Source organism: Mesocricetus auratus, unplaced genomic scaffold (assembly GCF_017639785.1).
Source record: "Mesocricetus auratus isolate SY011 unplaced genomic scaffold, BCM_Maur_2.0 Super-Scaffold_100009, whole genome shotgun sequence".
Taxonomy (NCBI): domain Eukaryota; kingdom Metazoa; phylum Chordata; class Mammalia; order Rodentia; family Cricetidae; genus Mesocricetus; species Mesocricetus auratus.
Window position 1 is genome coordinate 47,277,340 of NW_024429193.1, and position 18,572 is coordinate 47,295,911.

An 18,572-nucleotide genomic window follows, 5' to 3' on the forward strand; every position below is an offset into this window, starting at 1 on the left:
ATACACATGAGAGAGACAGAGACAGAGACAGAGAACTCATCCATCCTGTACCTCTCACTATCTAGGTAACTCACTCATAATCTCCCTGCACTCAGCCTTTTCAATCATAGAATGAGAGTTACTAGCATACACATCATAGTAAAAAGGACCTAAGGAGATAATGTGTATAAAACCCACAGCCACCAAGTTTGGTTCTGCTCCTGCTACGATTACCACCACAGCTTTTACCACCATGGCTATCTTTTGAAATGTTTAATAAAACTGGAGCAATGTTATATGTAACACACATAAGGAAATGTACTATTGCATTCATCCCCTAATTTCATATTTAAGAAATAAGTAAATCATAAAAATAAACAGGTACCTCTAGTTTCAGTTTGACATCTTCTTTTGTCTTAGAGATAAGGTCTAAGTTAGAGATGGCCGACTCTACTCCACTGCAGTACTTTCCATAAATAACTAATCTGAAAGGGAAGAAGATAACCTTGTGAGGCTGAAAGGAACACAAAGAGTTCAGTCTTTCAAGCTGCAATCAGGGCTACTACTACCCAAGTATGCATGTCTGCTTGTATGTGTACCACATGTATGCAGATCCAAAGAGGACATAAAAGGGTGCTGGGGCCCCAGGAACTGATGTTTCTAGCAGCTGTGATGTGGGGTGCTAGGAACTGAACCTAGGTCCTCTGCAAATGTATCAAGTGTTCTCTATCCCTGAGTGTTCTCTCCAAGCCCAAGACTCATTCTAACACACACTACATTCAGAGTGTGGGCCACTCATCCTGACAGCTCGAAAAGGACTGTTTTGGTTCCAAATTGGAATAATAGTGACTACATATATGTTTATGGAAGATAGATTTACAATAGGGCTTAATGACTGTTAATGTTATCTGAATATATATCAAAAAATTTTAAATTACAAAGTTCTTTAAGCTTTTATTAGAGATAAACTTTTTACTATGTATTCATCCTCGAGACAGTTATATTTTCTACTATAATTTTATTACAATCACCAGGACTCCACTCATTAATAAACCTTTTACCGCTTAATTGAAGAACATATATCATCTGAGAAGTGGGAAGAGAGGCCTGAACACCGCGGATGGAAGATAATTCACACTGTGAGGAGTCTGAGCCTGCTCACCAAGGACAGCTCTACAGTATAGACATTCTGCAAAGAGGCTATTAGCTTTGTTGTTCTTCTTATCTCTCCACTGGCTAAAAGTACTAATAAACTGTTAATATTTATCTAAAAGTTGACACAAAGCAATTCATTACCACTTCTTAGTACTAGGAAATTATGTTGCTTAATTTAAAATGAGAGAACAGTATATCTTACACCAAAAAAAAAAAAAAAGGATATTCCATGCTAGGAGAAAAATAGATTGGTCTCTCTGTCACTGTCTGTCTGTCTGTCTGTTCTGTGTGTGTGTGTGTGTGTGTGTGTGTGTGTACTTGTAAAAGTTTTTGTGTGTACATGTGTATATGTTTGTGTGTATATATATATATTTGTGTGTGTGTATGTATATGGACATTTGTGTGTTCTTGTGTGTATGTGTGTCTCTTTGTGTGTTTGTCTGAGTGTTTGTGCATATGTATGTATTTATATGTGTGCATTTATATGTTCATTTGTGTGTGTATGTGTGTCTGTTTGCATGTCTATGTGTTTGTGATAATAGGTGTGTTTGCATTTGTTGATATGTGTCTGTGTACATGTGTGTGTGTGTGTGTGTGTGTTTGTGCCTCATTTTGGTCTGGAGCTAAATTGGCTGCCAAGTGAACTCCAAGAATCTGCCTATGTCTGCTCCCCACCCCCATGCCCAGTTTTGGGAATATAAATTTTTACAAGGATTCTGAGGACTCATCACATTCACATAATAAACATTTTATCAAGATCTCTCCACAGGCCAAGAAACTGTTGCCTTTGACTATAAATCTAATGTTCCTAAATCAAAAATGTAAAATATTAGAGTAGCAGCTTTTTCTCTCCCATTTCTACAAAGAGGGAAAGAAGACTGTGAGCATCCATGTGAGTTAGTGACGACTACATCACTTAGGAGTGATGAGTCCTGAGCAAGGGCTTCAGCCTATTGCTCTGCCACGTACAAGTATAAATGCTATACTGAGCATGCTTTTACAACTTTTATTTTATGTGTGTGTTTGTCTGCATGCACATACGTGAACCACATATATATTTGGTGCCTAGAAACCAAAGAGGACATTAGATCTTCTAAAATTGGAGTTAAGGACAGTTGTAAGCTTACACACGGGTCCTGGGAACTGAATTTCCACAAGAGCTGCAGCACTCTGAACTCCTGAACATCTCTCCAGCTTATCATCACCATATTCATCATCATCATCATCATCGTCATCATTACTATTATAATTATTATTATTATCATATAAGGCTCAAACTACTTCCATAAGATGAACTCTGCTATGTTTTAATTTCTGTCTGGAAGTATGTTAATAAACAAAAGAAATGTATATTTTCCATCTTTAATACTAATATTTATTCTAATTCTGAACCAATACCCATTTAATGTGTTTAAATGTAAAAGTTACCTTTCCTTGTAGTTAATGAAAACTTGATACAAATTCTGGTCATCTTTATTTACAATCGAGTCATGAATCTCTTGCATTAAGCTCCGATGAACTTTCACAAGGTCCTTAGAAAAGAAAACATCATGAATGAAAAAAAAAATAGGAATCAGAAGCAACAAAACACATCCCCATCCAGAGCGGCCACCATAGCCAGACCTGTGGCTCAGAGAGGAGAGGGGTGGAGGGGGTGGAGGGAAGGGAGAGGAAAGGAGAGGAGGAAGTAGGAGAAGAGGGAGAAAGACATGGGCATGGAAAATAGCAACTCCAGATAGGACTAGAAATATCAGTACCTGGTGAACAGAACCATTCTACTTACTATTATAGAGCAATTTATCCTTTGCATAAAAATGCTTTTTAATTTTGTAATCACTGCAAATTTTTAAATAAAATTACTCAAGTACTTACTGTTTTATTAACAGACCAAAGTAATGATTCCTGTCCGTGGGACACAGAGACGCAAATCTGTACTTTGGTCAATTAGTGGTGTCCTAGTGCTAACGTAACAACAATCTTCTAAATTGCTTGAAACCAGAGAACTAATGACACAAAGAAGAAGCAAATAAGTTGTGCTAAGCAGTTCACTGTAGCAACTCAAAATAAAAATAATTTCATTTTTATTCTGATAAGCAAATGATTTTCAGCAGGCAAGGAGTATATGTCATGGGGGGAGAATGAGGAAATTTGAATCAAGGTACCAATATCGTCCCCTGTACCTTGGAGCACACAGAAACATAGCAGCAAGCTCATGCTTTGCAGACTGAAAATTGGAGATGAATATGACATCTCTAGTATTTTGCTGAGTAAAAACCATAAAGGTCTCTGAATTATCAAAGAGTGAATGAGAATTCCAGAGCTTCAGGGTTCCTACTTCCTGGCATGTACAGATTGGAGTTTTGAATGTTGTATCTCCATTTGATATTGTGAGCATTTTCTTCCAGTTATAAGTAAATAATAAAGAAAAGCAGGGCAGTGGTGGCACATGCCTTTAATCCCAGCATTTGGGAGACAGAAGCAGGCAAATCTCTTGAACTTCAAGGCCAGCCTGGTCTACAGAGTGAGTTCAAGGACAGCCAGGGCTACACAGAGAAACCCTGTCTGGAAAAGAAGAAGGAAGAGGAGGAGGAGGAGGAAGAGGAGGAGGAGGAGGAGGGGGAAGAAGAAGGGAAGAAGAAGAAGAAGAAGAAGAAGAAGAAGAAGAAGAAGAAGAAGAAGAAGAAGAAGAAGAAGAAGAAGAAGAAGAAGAAGAGGAGAAGGAGGAGGAGGAAGATGAAGACAAAGAAAGGAAATTGTAAATTCAAAATATAACTTGATGTTGGCACAATCAGAAACAGTTGCTCTATCAATGGAGGAAGGTAAACGACATCCCAGGGGCTAGTGAGACAGACAGCAGCATCACGATAACTTAATTGGGAGGACAACAGACTCAGAGGAAATCCAGAGAATCATCAGGGCATACTTTGAAAATCTGTACTCCACAAAATTTGAAAATTTAAAGGAAATGGACAATTTCCTGGATAGATATCACTTGCCAAAACTAAATCAAGAACAGATAAACAATCTAAACAGACCTATAACCCCTAATGAAATAGAAGCAGTCATCAAAAGTCTCCCAAATAAAAAAAGCCCAGGCCCAGATGGCCTCAGTGCAGAATTCTACCAGAAATTCAAAGAAGAGCTCATTCCAATACGCCTCAAAGTATTCCACACAATAGAAGCAGGAGGCCCACTGCCAAACTCTTTCTATGAGGCTACAATTACCTTGATACCCAAGCCACACAAAGACACAACTAAGAAAGAGAACTATAGACCAATTTCCCTCATGAACATTGATGCAAAAATACTTAATAAAATACTCGCAAACCGGATTCAAGAACACATCAGAAAAATCATCCACCATGATCAAGTAGGCTTCATCCCAGGAATGCAGGGATGGTTCAACATTAGAAAATCTATCAATGTAATCCACCATATTAACAATCTGCGAAAGAAAAACCACATGATCATCTCACTAGATGCTGAAAAAGCCTTTGACAAAATCCAGCACCCCTTCATGATAAAGGTCCTAGAGAGATCAGGGATAACAGGAACGTACCTGAATATAATAAAAGCAATATACAGTAAACCAACAGCTAACATCAAACTAAACGGAGAGAAACTCAAAGCAATTCCTCTAAAATCAGGAACAAGACAAGGCTGTCCACTCTCTCCATATCTCTTCAATATTGTACTTGAAGTTCTAGCTACAGCAATAAGACAACAAAAGGAGATAAAGGGGATACAGATAAGAAAAGAAGAAGTCAAACTTTCACTATTTGCAGATGATATGATAGTTTACATAAGTGACTCAAAAAACTCCGCAAGGTCACTCCTAGACCTGATAAACACCTTCAGCAATGTGGCAGGATACAAGGTAAACTCAAAAAAATCAGTGGCTCTATTATATACAGATGATGAAGTGACTGAGAAAGAAATCAGAGAAACATCACCCTTTACAATAGCCAAAAACAGCATCAAATATCTGGGGATAATGTTAACCAAGGAAATTAAAGACCTGTATATCAAGAACTTTGTGTCTTTAAAGAAAGAAATCAAAGAAGATACCACAAAATGGAAAGATCTCCCATGCTCTTGGATTGGTAGGATCAACATAATAAAAATGGCAATCTTGCCAAAAGCAGTCTACAGATTCAATGCAATCCCTATCAAAATTCCATCACAATTCTTCAAGGACCTGGAAAGAACATTAATCAACTTTATATGGAAAAACAAAAGGCCCAGGATAGCTAAAACATCCCTATACAATAAAGGAACTTCAGGAGGCATCACCATACCTGACTTCAAGCTCTATTATAGAGCTATAGTCCTGAAAACAGCTTGGTATTGGCACAAAAATAGGCAGGTAGACCAATGGAACCGAATTGAAAGCTCTAATTTTAACCCACACACCTATGAACACTTGATTTTTGACAAAGAAGCTAAAACTGTACAATGGAAAAAAGAAAGCATCTTCAACAAATGGTGCTGGCATAACTGGGTACTGGTATGCAGAAGACTGCAGATAGATCCATGTTTATCGCCTTGTACAAAACTTAAGTCCAAATGGATCAAAGATCTCAACATAAATCCAGCCACACTGAAACTTTTAGAAGAGAAAGTGGGAGATACTCTTCAACAAGTTGGTACAGGAGACCACTTCCTAAACATAACACCAATGGCACAGGCACTGAGATCGACAATTAACAAATGGGACCTTCTGAAACTAAAAAGCTTCTGTAAGGCAAAGGACACAGTCAAAAAGACAAAAAGGCAGGCCACAGAATGGGAAAAGATATTCACTAGCCCTACATCTGACAGAGGGCTAATCTCCAAAATTCACAATGAACTCAAGAAACAAGTCTCCAAAACACCAAAGGATCCAATTAAAAGGTGGGGTACAGATCTAAATAGAGAATTCTCAGTAGAGGAGGCTAAAATGGCCAAGAGACACTTAAGAAAGTGCTCAACATCCTTAGCCATCAGGGAAATGCAAATCAAAACAACTCTGAGATACCATCTTACTCCTGTCAGAATGGCTAAAATCAAAAACAACGAAGACAATTTATGCTGGAGAGGATGTGGAGAGAGAGGGACACTCCTCCACTGCTGGTGGGAGTGCCGACTCATACAGCCTCTTTGGAAATCAGTATGGAGATTCCTCAGGAAAATGGGAATTAATCTACCACAAGACCCAGCAATTCCACTCTTAGGCATATATCCAAATGAGGCAAGTTCATACAACAAGGGCATCTGCTCCACTATGTTCATAGCAGCATTATTTGTAATAGCCAGAACCTGGAAGCAACCTAGATGCCCCTCAACTGAAGAGTGGATAGAGAAAATGTGGTACATTTACACAATGGAGTATTACTCAGCAGAAAAAAATAATGGAATCTTGAAATTCGCAGGGAAATGGATAGCACTGGAAGAAACCATCCTGAGTGAGGTAACCCAGTCGCAAAAAGACAAACATGGTATGTACTCACTCATATATGGATTTTAGACATGGATCAGGATAGTGCCAGTTTGCACTTCCACTGATAGAGAGTCTGGGAAACAGGAAAGAACCTAAAAGATATGCATATATGCATAGTACCCAAGAGAAGAGGATGGAGACAAGATCCGGGAGGAGTGAGGGGGAGTGGGACCTGGGAAGAAAAGAGGGGGTGAAAAGGAAGAGAGTTGGTCATGGGGGAAAAGGAAGTTGAGGGGGTGGGGGTAGAATAGGGGGAAGAGGGAATCATAGGATCGAATACAGATCAGGCACCAGAGCGACCTCAAGTGATCTAAAGGGATAACACCAATTGGCAAGCTAAGCAATAGTGGAGAGACCACCTCGAATGCCCATTCCTGATAATGAACTTGATGTCTATAACCATCCGGGAGCCTTCATCCTGTGACTGATGGAAGCAGAGGCAAACACACAATTAATCACTGAACTGAACCCAAGGAACCCAGTGACAGAGAGAGAGAGGAGTGATGAGCAAATCGGCAAAGAATGGGCTGGCAAAACCAGCAGAGACAGCTGATCTGAACAGGGGAGATCTCTTGGATTCCAGACTGACAGTGAGGAGGCAAGTATGGGACTGATCTGGACCCCCCAAATGTGAGTGTCAGCGAGAAGGCCTGGGCAACCTATGGGGCCCTGAGCTGTGGATCAGTGTCTATCCCTGATATACAAACAGTCTTCGTGTGCCTATAGCACAAAGAGGGATGCTCTCTCAGCCTGGACTCTTAGAGGAGTGCCTGGACCCTACCCAGAGTAAAATGACAGACTCTGATATCCCCTATGTGGAAGGATTTGGCAATAGGGTGGGAGGGTGGGGGGAAAGGGGAGTGGGGGAGGAGGGGAGGGAGAGGGAACTGGGATTGACATGTAAAACAAGCTATTTAAAAATAAAAAAAAATTGGAAAAAAAAAAACAATGAGGCACAGATAGAACATGAGCCTTACTTACCCATTTGTGCTCAGCAGGCAATCTTAGGTTAAAGACAGATGTCAGTTTTTCAAAAAGAGAAGCATATGAGAATTTGGGAAGCAAAAAAAAAAATCACAGAAAACACAAGACCATAATAAAGTAAGGCTCTGGAATCCACTAATAAGCGAAGACTTTCTAGAAACACACTGCTCTACCTGTCACATCTTTACTTACAGGGATATTGATGAACACCGAGTCAAATTCTGCTGCTGTCAGAAATCTTTTCAATGGTGCCATGAAATACTACAAAGAAAGAAGGAACTGTAATTAAGCATAACTTTGCCTAATCTACACAATGATTCTTATCAACCATCAAAATTTATTAAAAGTCAATTATTTATTAGCCTTATAAACTCAAATCATGGAAATTATTTTCCCTATATTAAAAATTCTGCATTGAACAGCTATAAAGACTTAATAGGGGCTTGAGAAATGGCTAAAGCATTTGCCACACAAGCATGAGTATCTGAGTTCAGAACCCAGAATCCATGAATAAACTGGGCAGATGTGACAGCCACCTATAATCCCAGAAGTTACAAAGCAGAGTCAAGGATTCTTGGGGCAATTAGGCAGCTAGACTTCCTGCAATAGGTGATCCTCTGCTCCTGTAAGAGATCCTGCCTAATAAAAGAAAATGGAAAACAATAGAGGAAGACTTTTGATGTCAATTTTAGGCATCCACTCACATGTATACACATGCGCACACACATGTAAATATGCAAACACACGTTCCTGCATACCATACACATATATACGTGCAAGCAAAGGTATAACTGTAAGCTGAAACATTTAAAATGCAAATAAAAATTCTTCTACAAGTCAGAAGCTGTTGGCCAAGTAGAGAAACAGTGGCTACAGTCTGGAGATTTATTTGAGGATGTGTGTAGAGGGTCTCTCCAATTCTGCAGCACAGATTCCTGAGAGGAATTATCTGCTCGTGTCGTTTGTACACCATTTCCATTCATCACTTGAGACTTTGGCATCTAGCCCACACTTCTGTTTCATTGTTAGCAATCTCAGGATCTGTATAGGTGGCCTTCTAGGAACTTTATCTGCCAGTTCCTTTATTTCCCATAACTGAGAACTCAATTCTCATGGTCACACCTCAAGACATTGTCACTATCAACATCTGTGCATGTTTCACAGATTAATTTCAAGCAGCCATCACTCTGAACCTTACATCCAGTCAGTGAACCTCATTTTTCAAGGAATTCTCTAGCCCTACTGTGTCCAGTTTACTGGGTTTCACGTCCTTCAGGGCCTTGCTGACCTCTCTACCCAGTTTCCAGCCCACGGACCACTGTCAGAATGACTCCCTCTCTCCTTCCACTGATCTTCTCTAGAGAAACAAAACCTTTGGCTATATCTATCTCACCATAGATTTTATAGATCCATATATTATACTGGTAATTTAATTTTAAGTGAGACCATGAAGGGCAATGGTCTCGGTAATGTCATACATTCATACTGCTTTCCTAACCAACCAACTGACTCTTTCACTCCCCAAAGCAACTCTCCCACACCTTCTCTTTTCATGTAGCAAAACAAACAAACAAACAAACAAAACAACCCTTTCACCTGCTTCTCATTTTGCTAACCTCTAAATATAGGAATAACTAGGTGTGGCCTCAAACCTATTCTTCAAGGACATGCCCTTCCTAAGGTGACCTTACTTAGGGCCCTACCAATATACAAATCAGATTTTCCTATCAAAGCAAGACTTACATGTTTAATATCTGCCTCAACATATCCCATCAGAAGTCTAAGGGAGAACATAAGGTTAGCATGTCCAACAGCCCTCCATCTTGTTAGTTGGCATTCACCATTCATGCATTCACACAGGCCAAATTCTGGCAACCATCTTTGTTTCAAAATCCTTTGCCTACACCATCGAACTCTGTTGACTCTAAATAGACAAATTGTTCCAAAGTCTGACTTACCCTATAATCTCCTTCAGTGCTATAACTTCTTGTTGTTCTCATTATTATAGTTATCCTTATACTTTTCTCCTAGTTCCCATTCTTGCTTCACAAGAGCCAGAGAGCCATGTTAAAGGTTGAAACACATTCACATCCAGTCTACTCAAAGGCTGTAGCTTTTGTCCCTATATAACTTGGCAGTCCATCAGTTCTCTGACCTCTTTCTCAATCTACTCCACCCATTCTATCTACCACACTAGACCACTGCTGTTCCATGAGGCATAAGTTGAGTACTTGCCCATCAGATTTTCCTAGAACACTCCGACTCAGAGAGACTTTCTCCCAGAAGTCTCTTCACTGGAACATATGCATGGCATCTGCCCTCAACTATCTCAGTTGAACTAAGTACCAAGCTTTTACACAGAGGTCTTCTGCCATCAGACTATATGGTATCTCTAATCCATGCCCATCCAACCTCTCTTCCTGATTTTTCTTCAGGTAATTCCCCACCCACCTGACATATTTATTTGCATCCAGCCTAAACTTTCCTATGATGCAGAAACTACCCGAACAACCCACAGTCTTCCTGCCTTTGCTGCTATGTCTTCAGTTCCTAAAACAGTGCCATTTAGATGTCAAGATAGCACAAAATAGTTAGAGAATTCATAAATCTGCTTTTATACCTGTATTTTTCCTTGGGGGGTTTTATTGAGACACAATTCATGTTTCTCACAACATGACCACTTAGTTTCCAATCCAATGGTTCTTAGAAGTTCAGAACTATGCAGCTATAACAATCAAATTTAAAACTGTTCATCACATAAAACATCCCACAGACATTAGTGTCATACAGAATTTTTTTCCTATCAACCAACCTACCCTCCAACTCCACTTACACGCTACACTTCCCCAAAGTGCCAGAAAATTGCTTTTTTGTGTCATTTGTCTATATATTTGTCTATTCTGGGCATAGATTTTTAAATATTCCTCCTTTCTAATATAAGCATATATCCTTTAACTACCAGTCCTATCCCTACCACCCAAGGTTGTACTAATCCCAAATTGTACTTGCCACCTGAATGACTCACTGCTTTTAGACTATACCTGGAAGTGAGCACATGTGGTATTTGCTTGGCACTCAGTGTAAATCTTAGAATATACATTCACATATGCACACAGCAAAAGGAATTTGTTCAGCACATAGAATATGCAAGGCAACTTGGGGCTTAGATGCCTGATGACTCACTTTTTCTATTGACTCCAAAGTTTCTGTGTATTTTTCTTCTGTCTGCTTAATTTCTGCTAGACAACAACTCCGTATATCATTTTCTTGTGATTTCTGCAGATAGAAAGGTAACGTTAAGGCTATTTAGTTGAATCCCACATCAGTTTATCTAGGAAAAGATAAAAAACACTTTTCACCCTAACAAAACATAACCAAAAGACAAACTTAGATGCATTTGTGATATATTTTTGACCTACTTTTTTCAACACTATAAATGAAAAGGTTTTAAGTGATTAAGTTAATGAAATTCTCCTTAAATAAAAGCATCCCTTTTATTCAAATGTTAATGAATCTGGTAACAGAAATAGTCTAAGTATTTCCTTCATAGACAGCAGATTACACATGTACTGCAGAAATTACTATAAAATATTAAAAGTATTTTTAAATACTTAAAGGGAATGTGAGAGCTAGAGATACAGCTCATTATTAGGGTAAGTGCCTAGAATATATCAGACCAGAATATCAGTCATCAACAACACACACACACACACACACACACACACAGAGTAAGAGAGAGAGTGTGTAAAATCCTTCAAACATTGCTTTTACATATTATCATAATACGTGATTCTTTCATTTACTGTTAAAGTTCATCGTGACACCAAGGTCAGAGACTCACAAACAAAAACAGAATTCAGTTCAGATAACTGATTTTGCTATCTTTATAACTATAAACAAGTTACTGAGTTTATCTGTGACTTGGTTTTCACTTCTGTAAAACAGAAAGGCAGCATTCAACTCATGGAGTGCCAAGTGACAGAAGCCACGCAAAGCACAGTTCACCTTTCCAGGGAGTCTGAATTATTATTGTTGTTAATTGTAGCCTGTGGCAACCACCCAGAGCTGTGCAGTGGGGGAAAGCTGTCTTGAGGGTGGAGGAGACCCTGAAGATCTGCTGGCCAGGAAACAGCTGATGCTCACAGACACTGCAGAAGAGATGCTCCTGAAACCTTTCTGGAAAATGCTGCTAGCAGAGAGCCCTCCTCTCTTACATAACTCTAAACATGCAGTGATTGTATTCCCCAAAACAGGCTGAGTGCCTTATTTCCAGCCTGCTTCTGTGCCTCTCCTCCCCAGTGTGGAACCCAAAAGCCTCTCCTGGCCCTCTGTTGAAAGCCAGAGGACAGAAAGCTGAGCTGACTCATGAAACCCCTGAAGAAGCTAAGTCACCACCCAGCTGATGAAGAAACTTTTTGGATAAAAGAATATGCTAATAAATGCATAAGTGGCTGGCTTTTAAATTTTTTAAATTATAGATGAGAAGACAGTTCAAAGCAGTTCTTTCTGGATGTTCTAGGTATACGCATGGCATGGGAGCTTTGAGAGTGTGCACTGGTTATGCTAGTACCTGAAGAAGCAAACAAACAAACAAACAAACAAACAAACAAAAACCCTTTGCTGCCTTGCCCAACCTTGATATGAGGGTTTATGCCTAGTCTTAGTGTAACATGTTAGGTCGTGTTCATTTGATAACCCTCAGAAGCCTACTCTTTTCTGAGCAGAAACAGAGGAGTGGATCTGGCGGAGAGGAGGCAGGGACTGGAAGGAGTTAGTTGGGATGTAATGCATTAGAGAAGAATTAAGAAAAAAGGAAAAAAAGATGGGAGCATCAGTTTTGACAAGAGCTAACGAGGGGAAGGAACAGCCATTGACATGACTTAAATTAAATTTAAAATGAAAACTATGTATCAGTTTTGGGGAAAGACGTACTTTCACAATTACAATCTCACGATGCGCTGAAATTATACCTTATTGCCACTCTGCCACTCTTCAGCCAGCCGGCATGGCACTAGCCTCTAAGACGCAATTTCCTCACTAACATAGGGAAGGCTTAAACCAGAAAGTCCTACAGTCATGTTGAACTTAAAAAAAAAAGCAGCTCCTGTCTCCAAATAAGTTGAAATGAGTTATCACATAAGTTATAAACAAATGAGAAATTTGTGTTACATATTTCAACAGAAGCTAAGTAAGTACATGAATTAATCTTCTAACTAATCACCTTCTTAAAAACCTACTCAGAGTTACTTTAAAAACAAGCAAAAGCCATACAAGTTGCTGAGCTTCCTCGGCCTTCATCAAGTCTTCATAGACTTCTCCACCTTCATCCTCGCCGTACACACAGTCATAGAGGTCTTCTTCATCCCCCACACGGGTTTCGCTGAAACAAGGAATGCGGCTATAAAGGTTGTGGTCTATTACACAGTGGATACAACACTGAGACAAGCCCTATAGGTATAAGTTCAAAACAGACTAAAAATTTCCCATTGATTTTAGCAGAAAATTCAGAGAAGGGGGGATAATGAAACTAGTGGAGAGACTCAAGAGGCTCTCATTATAACTTTGTCCTTCCCAATTATCTCAATGACAGACAGAAGAATCCAGCAATTGGGACGATGCTAAGTGATACTTAACTGGCCACTTACTTTCATAGGACCATATTAATGATCACCTCGCAGCTAGCTACAGCTCTAATTCTCCGGGCACTAGCTGTCATATGGGTATGGCTTAGTTTCTGATCTATGAAAAAACGATGGATTTGGGAGACCTGAAAGTTACCAGACATGTTAAAGGTAACCTATCTAGTCTACAGCAGAGTCATGATCTCAAAACCATGTTTTACACTGAGTATTTTAATGGCCTCATCACATTGCCTCTGTATCCCAGTATTCCATGGCCTCAGCTTCATTATATTACTAAAGGGCAAAGTGTGGGACGGGACGGGGAGTTAAGGAATAGCTGACACAGTGAAAATCTGTTTGATAACAGCATCAGTTGCTGCAACATTATTATCACATAATCCAGTCTTTTCAAACCATGCTTTAGAGCTCCCTTAGAAGATACATAGACCTCTTTCTACGACCAATTGCCTTTATCTGTGTTGTTTGCATTTTATTTTTTAAAGGGTGACAGGCAAAGATTCTTAAAATATTTAAAAGTCTATGCATATAGGTTTCTTGGAAATACTGTACTTTTCACTCCCCCATGAGTACTTGGACATTAACTGCTGCTGGCCAGGGCACTGATCCCAAGCCCCTCCTGTAAAACTATGAGCATGGTGATACATTTCCTCCATTTTATGGCTGCTACTCACCTGTTTTCCCTCCTCCTTCTATAACATAACCCCAAAGACTGGCCTTGATCAATTTAGAGTTGTGGAATGAAACGTTGATCCCTCTGAGAATGAAACTCAGCGCTTTAATATGGCCAACCCTGAGCCCCCCTCTTCATCCGGTACAGGCTAAACGGTGTAAATTGACATAAACAAAAGTAACAACACTGTAACCGTGTCACTCTGCAACATGGAACATTTTTCAAAACGGGTACAATCACAGGCTGTTTATGTTTGCCATGAAAGATTATTTGGAGGCATTTGACAGAAGTGAACTGTCAAAACCCAAAGAAATGGGAAGTACATTAAAGGAGGGAACTGGAGCTTGAGAGAACTATGCTCTGAGAAAAATTCGTTTCAGAAATACTTGTCCACCCACCTACCCATCTGCTCATCCATCCAGCAGATATTTTTGAAGAACTGACTGAATTCCATGCTCTACAGACGCAAAACATATAGATCAAAAGCTGACTCACTGAGGATCTGGACCAGTGTGTAAAGTGCTTGTCACGCAAGTGTGGTGACCTGAGTTTGAATCCCCAGAACCTGCATAAAGCTGAGCATGTCAGCACAGCTGTAATCCAGGATTCTACAGCAAGATGGAAGATGGAGACAAGAGACTATATGACTTCAAGGCCACTCCAAATGTCGCTTAGTCTAGAAAGAGCTACTTGCTGTCCATTGTTATGGCTGCCAGTAGTACTCTTCTTGCCTGTTCTTTTACTAATAGCTCCCAGAGCACCAAGTCACCTCACATCTCATCCAGGACAGTGACTAAGGTCCTCTAGCTCCAGGATCTGAAACATCTGGGTTCAAAGATGATTATGTGTGATGCCACCTTAAACAAGTTAGCTTGATGTAAATTTTTGTTTTTTTTTTCACTAAATTATAACGGTGAGATCATAACACAGTCAATACATGAGGTAACACACAGAACATGTTAATGCACAAATGAGCATACAAAACACTCTTACTATTGAATGATTAAATAGCTCAACCCCAATGCATAATGCCTGGCAAACAGTAGTTGCTTTATGTTCCTTTGGCTTATTCATGTGTATACACCAGACACAGACTAAAGTCTTTTCTCCTCGTTTTTCATGTATAAGTGCATGTGGCATGTTTGCATGTGCATATGCATGCTTGCATGTGTAAGGGTGAAGGTATGCTACTGCATATATGCACGTATGTGTACAGACCTGAAGGTGATACCTGGAATGCTCCTTGACTGCTCTTCCACCTTATTTACTGAGGCAGGGCCTCTCAATCAAATCCAGAGCTCACCCACATGGCGAGTCTCATTAGCCGGCTTGCTCTAGAGGAACCCCTCTGTCACTGCTTTCTGAGGCTAAAATTACAGGCAAGTTGTCACGCCTACCCACTATTTAAAAGAGGGTTCTGGGAATCCAAACTCAGATCATTTTGCTTGTCCAGCTGCTTTAACCACTAAGAATACAGGCATGCACAAAGGTCCTCTGTGCCTGCCTTGGAGTAAAGAGACAGTCAGTGAAGCAAACCAACACTGTCATAGCCAGAAACACACACTCTGAAAACACAGTAAGGAAAGGGTGTGGTGGCTGTTTTTGATGGGTCACCGAGGGGAGGTCCCCTCTGCAAAGGGATGCCTGAGACAGACAAATGGTGAGGGACCAGTAATACCAGCAGATAATAAAACGGTCATCGCTAAGGCACGTTCAGTGTTGGACAGATGAAAAAATGGATTCCCACAGATTCCAAGAATTGCCCTTGGAGCATAATCCATCTCTGAGAATTCTTTGCAAACATGCCTGAGCTATAAATTAAGGTCTTTGAGGGGAGAGGATCAAGCTTTATATTTATTCTTAATCTGCACAAGTCACTCCATCAGCAGAAGATAATCAGCAGCAAGGCCTTCTGCCTCTCCTGACTATTAAATCAAAAAGCCCACAGGATGCTGTACTCGACAGAAGCACCATCTACTGACACATCCCAGAATGACTCCAGCCTGCATCCATCCTTCCTTGGGCTGGCTACAAAGCACACACTTTCTGCCCTACAACTCCAGGAGTAAACTTCATTTTTTTTATTATTATTCCCTAATCGTGTAGTTCCAGTTTTATCTACCTCTCTATTATGCCTTTGAGAAATTTCCAGTTTTTATTTCTCAACAGTAAGTTTCTCTTCATAGGAACATGGAGCAAGAACTAAAAGCCAGTTGGAGCATATTTCCTGTGAAACTTCCCATCATCATTCTAAAGATAATTTTTATTTTATCTTAATCATCACATCACCTTTACCCTGCAGAGAGCTTATTATAGCTCACATCTATGCTAAGCACAAATTTGGGCAGTGGCTTAATTTGACTGAAAATATTCAACATACTCTATTAAGTCAGGAAGGCCTTTGTAGATGTCTTCATCATTTATACTTTCTTCTGTGGGGAAGGGCCTGGGAAGGAAGGAAAAACATGGGCGAATGAGCAATCAAGATGAGCATTTACCTCCAATTAGATAGTAAAATGTGCTGCCACTCAAACTAGTCATCATATTTAATGATCTCCAGGGTTTCCCCCAAAGTCCTTGCTCAGCAGCTGTGCCTGGGGTGCCCCTGGGGAGACTGCAACACCTGCTACCATAAATCATCTCCAGCATTACAGTGGGTCCCTGCAGACGCGTGCAGCTGGGGACATGTCAATGTGATTACCTGATCTCCCACTTGCCCCATAACTGCAGGGTCACCCCAGGACACCTGCCGCCATGCCCATTTCAGGAAACAAGCAGCTTTGCCCATGCCCTTGCCTTCAGTACTCTCACTCAAGTAAGATCTGACCCAACAAAGACTCTGACAGCAAATCACCTTTCATGGCTCAGCTCGATAGTAAGGATAACAGTTATTAGAAGATAAAGACATCATTCAGAAGATTTTGACCCTGGAAAATTTTCCTGCTCAGATATCAGGGAATGTAAGTTCTAATTTTTATTTTCATTTTTGGAGAAATTAACTAAGTAGACTTCAAAGAGACTGATGAATTGTTTTTGTTCCCTGTTAAAAATACCACACTTTAATTTTTCCCTACTCCTATCATTTGACATCTTTGTTTGGCTCATAACATTTCTTCTTATGACCAAAATAATGCTTTAAAAGTGTGAATAACAAAATCACCATAGCAATTATATTGTAATGACAAATGCTCTACTCTTTGGTAGTAAACATGTTTCATGTTTATAAAAAGCAGCAATCAAAATAATAAATGTTAAACAATGGCTAAAGAGTTTCATTGAAAGTCAGACTTTTAATTATATTTTTATTATTTAAAACAATTTTGACTTTAATATATCATGAATTATTTAATACTTAAGATAGCAAAGAGGCCTTCATTTTTTAAAAAACAAAAAGACGCATGTAACCAAGCTTTCAGGGTTGTTCTTTTTAATATAGGCACATTTTATCAGGCTTTTATATATACAAGAAAATTTAAAAAGGAAAAAATACTTCTGATAGGACACCTTTCTGAATCAAAAGTACATAGGAAGTAGGTTATGCTTGTTTCAAAATCTACTCCATACATATAATGACACAAAGTATATATTGACATGGACAGGTACTCATTATTGAAGAACAAATTACAAGGAATCGAATTATCAACCAACCAACAATCTATTTCTATAGAAAACTGATAAAATCATGGCCCACTTCTGAGAAAAGGTCTCCAGGGTGTCCTCCCTGAGACCACTGTGGTGGCATCCGGAATTAAGATGCTGAGCCAGTGTTAAACACTCCTGTGAGACACACTTGGATCTCCTGGGCACAACAAAATGAAACCAAAAGGCATAGCTATAGGCTTAGAAAGCCCTATCATGGATGGATTCTAGAACACAAAACCTTGAAGACATAAGTTACAAAATAAAACTTCTGTTTCCATGCAGCCTGGCTATAGCTTCTTCATTTCCTGTTTCTTTTATTCTTTGTTGATGGTTCCAACTTAAGTAGTGTGGAATCTCTAAAAGAGAAAATTCTGGAACAACTAACACACTTCTACTTCCATGCTTACCAACTGTATTATACTCTACTGCATGGAGATGGTATAGATAAATAATCTACTTCCAAGCTTTTCATGTATTACCCAACCTTAAACACAAATCCTTCATCTGCATCTATCATTTAATGCTTGTGTGACTTTTCCTTAAACCCATAAAAGTTGTGAGCTATTGTTATGGTCTCTTCTACAGGAACCAAATACATTATATTTTAAAATATTTATGTACTAAAACATTTGCATTTGTCTTAATGAATTATACATATATAAATGCTGAGGAGATTTTTTAAAAGAGCCATAACCAGTGGCAGTCACCAGGGAGCTAAGAACAATGTTCAGTCATTGTGCCTCATTCAATTCTATGAATAAGTTCTTAATTGATCAGTAAATCTCAAATGTGCATGTGGCACTTAATACCAAGTACAAAGACTTTTGCAAACAACAGCCATTCAAGAAATCAAGAAATAGCCATTGCCATGAACTACATGGGAGACAGGAACCACAGAAGCAAGAACTTACCTGATTCCTGTGGCCAAGGCTATTGGTGTGCGGGATAACCGAGATAATGTTTCTATAACCTGAAGAAAGAAAAGAACAAAATGTTCATTGAACATGTATTTAACAAGGAT

The 18,572-nt window shown here is 39.4% G+C and overlaps 1 protein-coding gene across 2 annotated transcripts in view; it reads right to left on the reverse strand.

Annotated features, from left to right (window-relative positions):
- Nucleotides 1–18,572, reverse strand: part of Vav3 (vav guanine nucleotide exchange factor 3) — a 319,658-nt gene that overhangs the window by 162,385 nt on the left and 138,701 nt on the right. For both annotated transcript variants that reach the window (XM_005076659.4, XM_040752019.1), the window contains exons 3-9: nucleotides 18,463–18,521; nucleotides 16,290–16,355; nucleotides 12,869–12,977; nucleotides 10,781–10,873; nucleotides 7,790–7,858; nucleotides 2,563–2,666; nucleotides 365–464 (exon numbers count right to left, since the gene is read on the reverse strand). In XM_005076659.4, coding sequence (XP_005076716.1) covers nucleotides 365–464; nucleotides 2,563–2,666; nucleotides 7,790–7,858; nucleotides 10,781–10,873; nucleotides 12,869–12,977; nucleotides 16,290–16,355; nucleotides 18,463–18,521 — 600 coding nt within the window. The remainder of the gene's footprint in view (nucleotides 1–364; nucleotides 465–2,562; nucleotides 2,667–7,789; nucleotides 7,859–10,780; nucleotides 10,874–12,868; nucleotides 12,978–16,289; nucleotides 16,356–18,462; nucleotides 18,522–18,572) is intronic.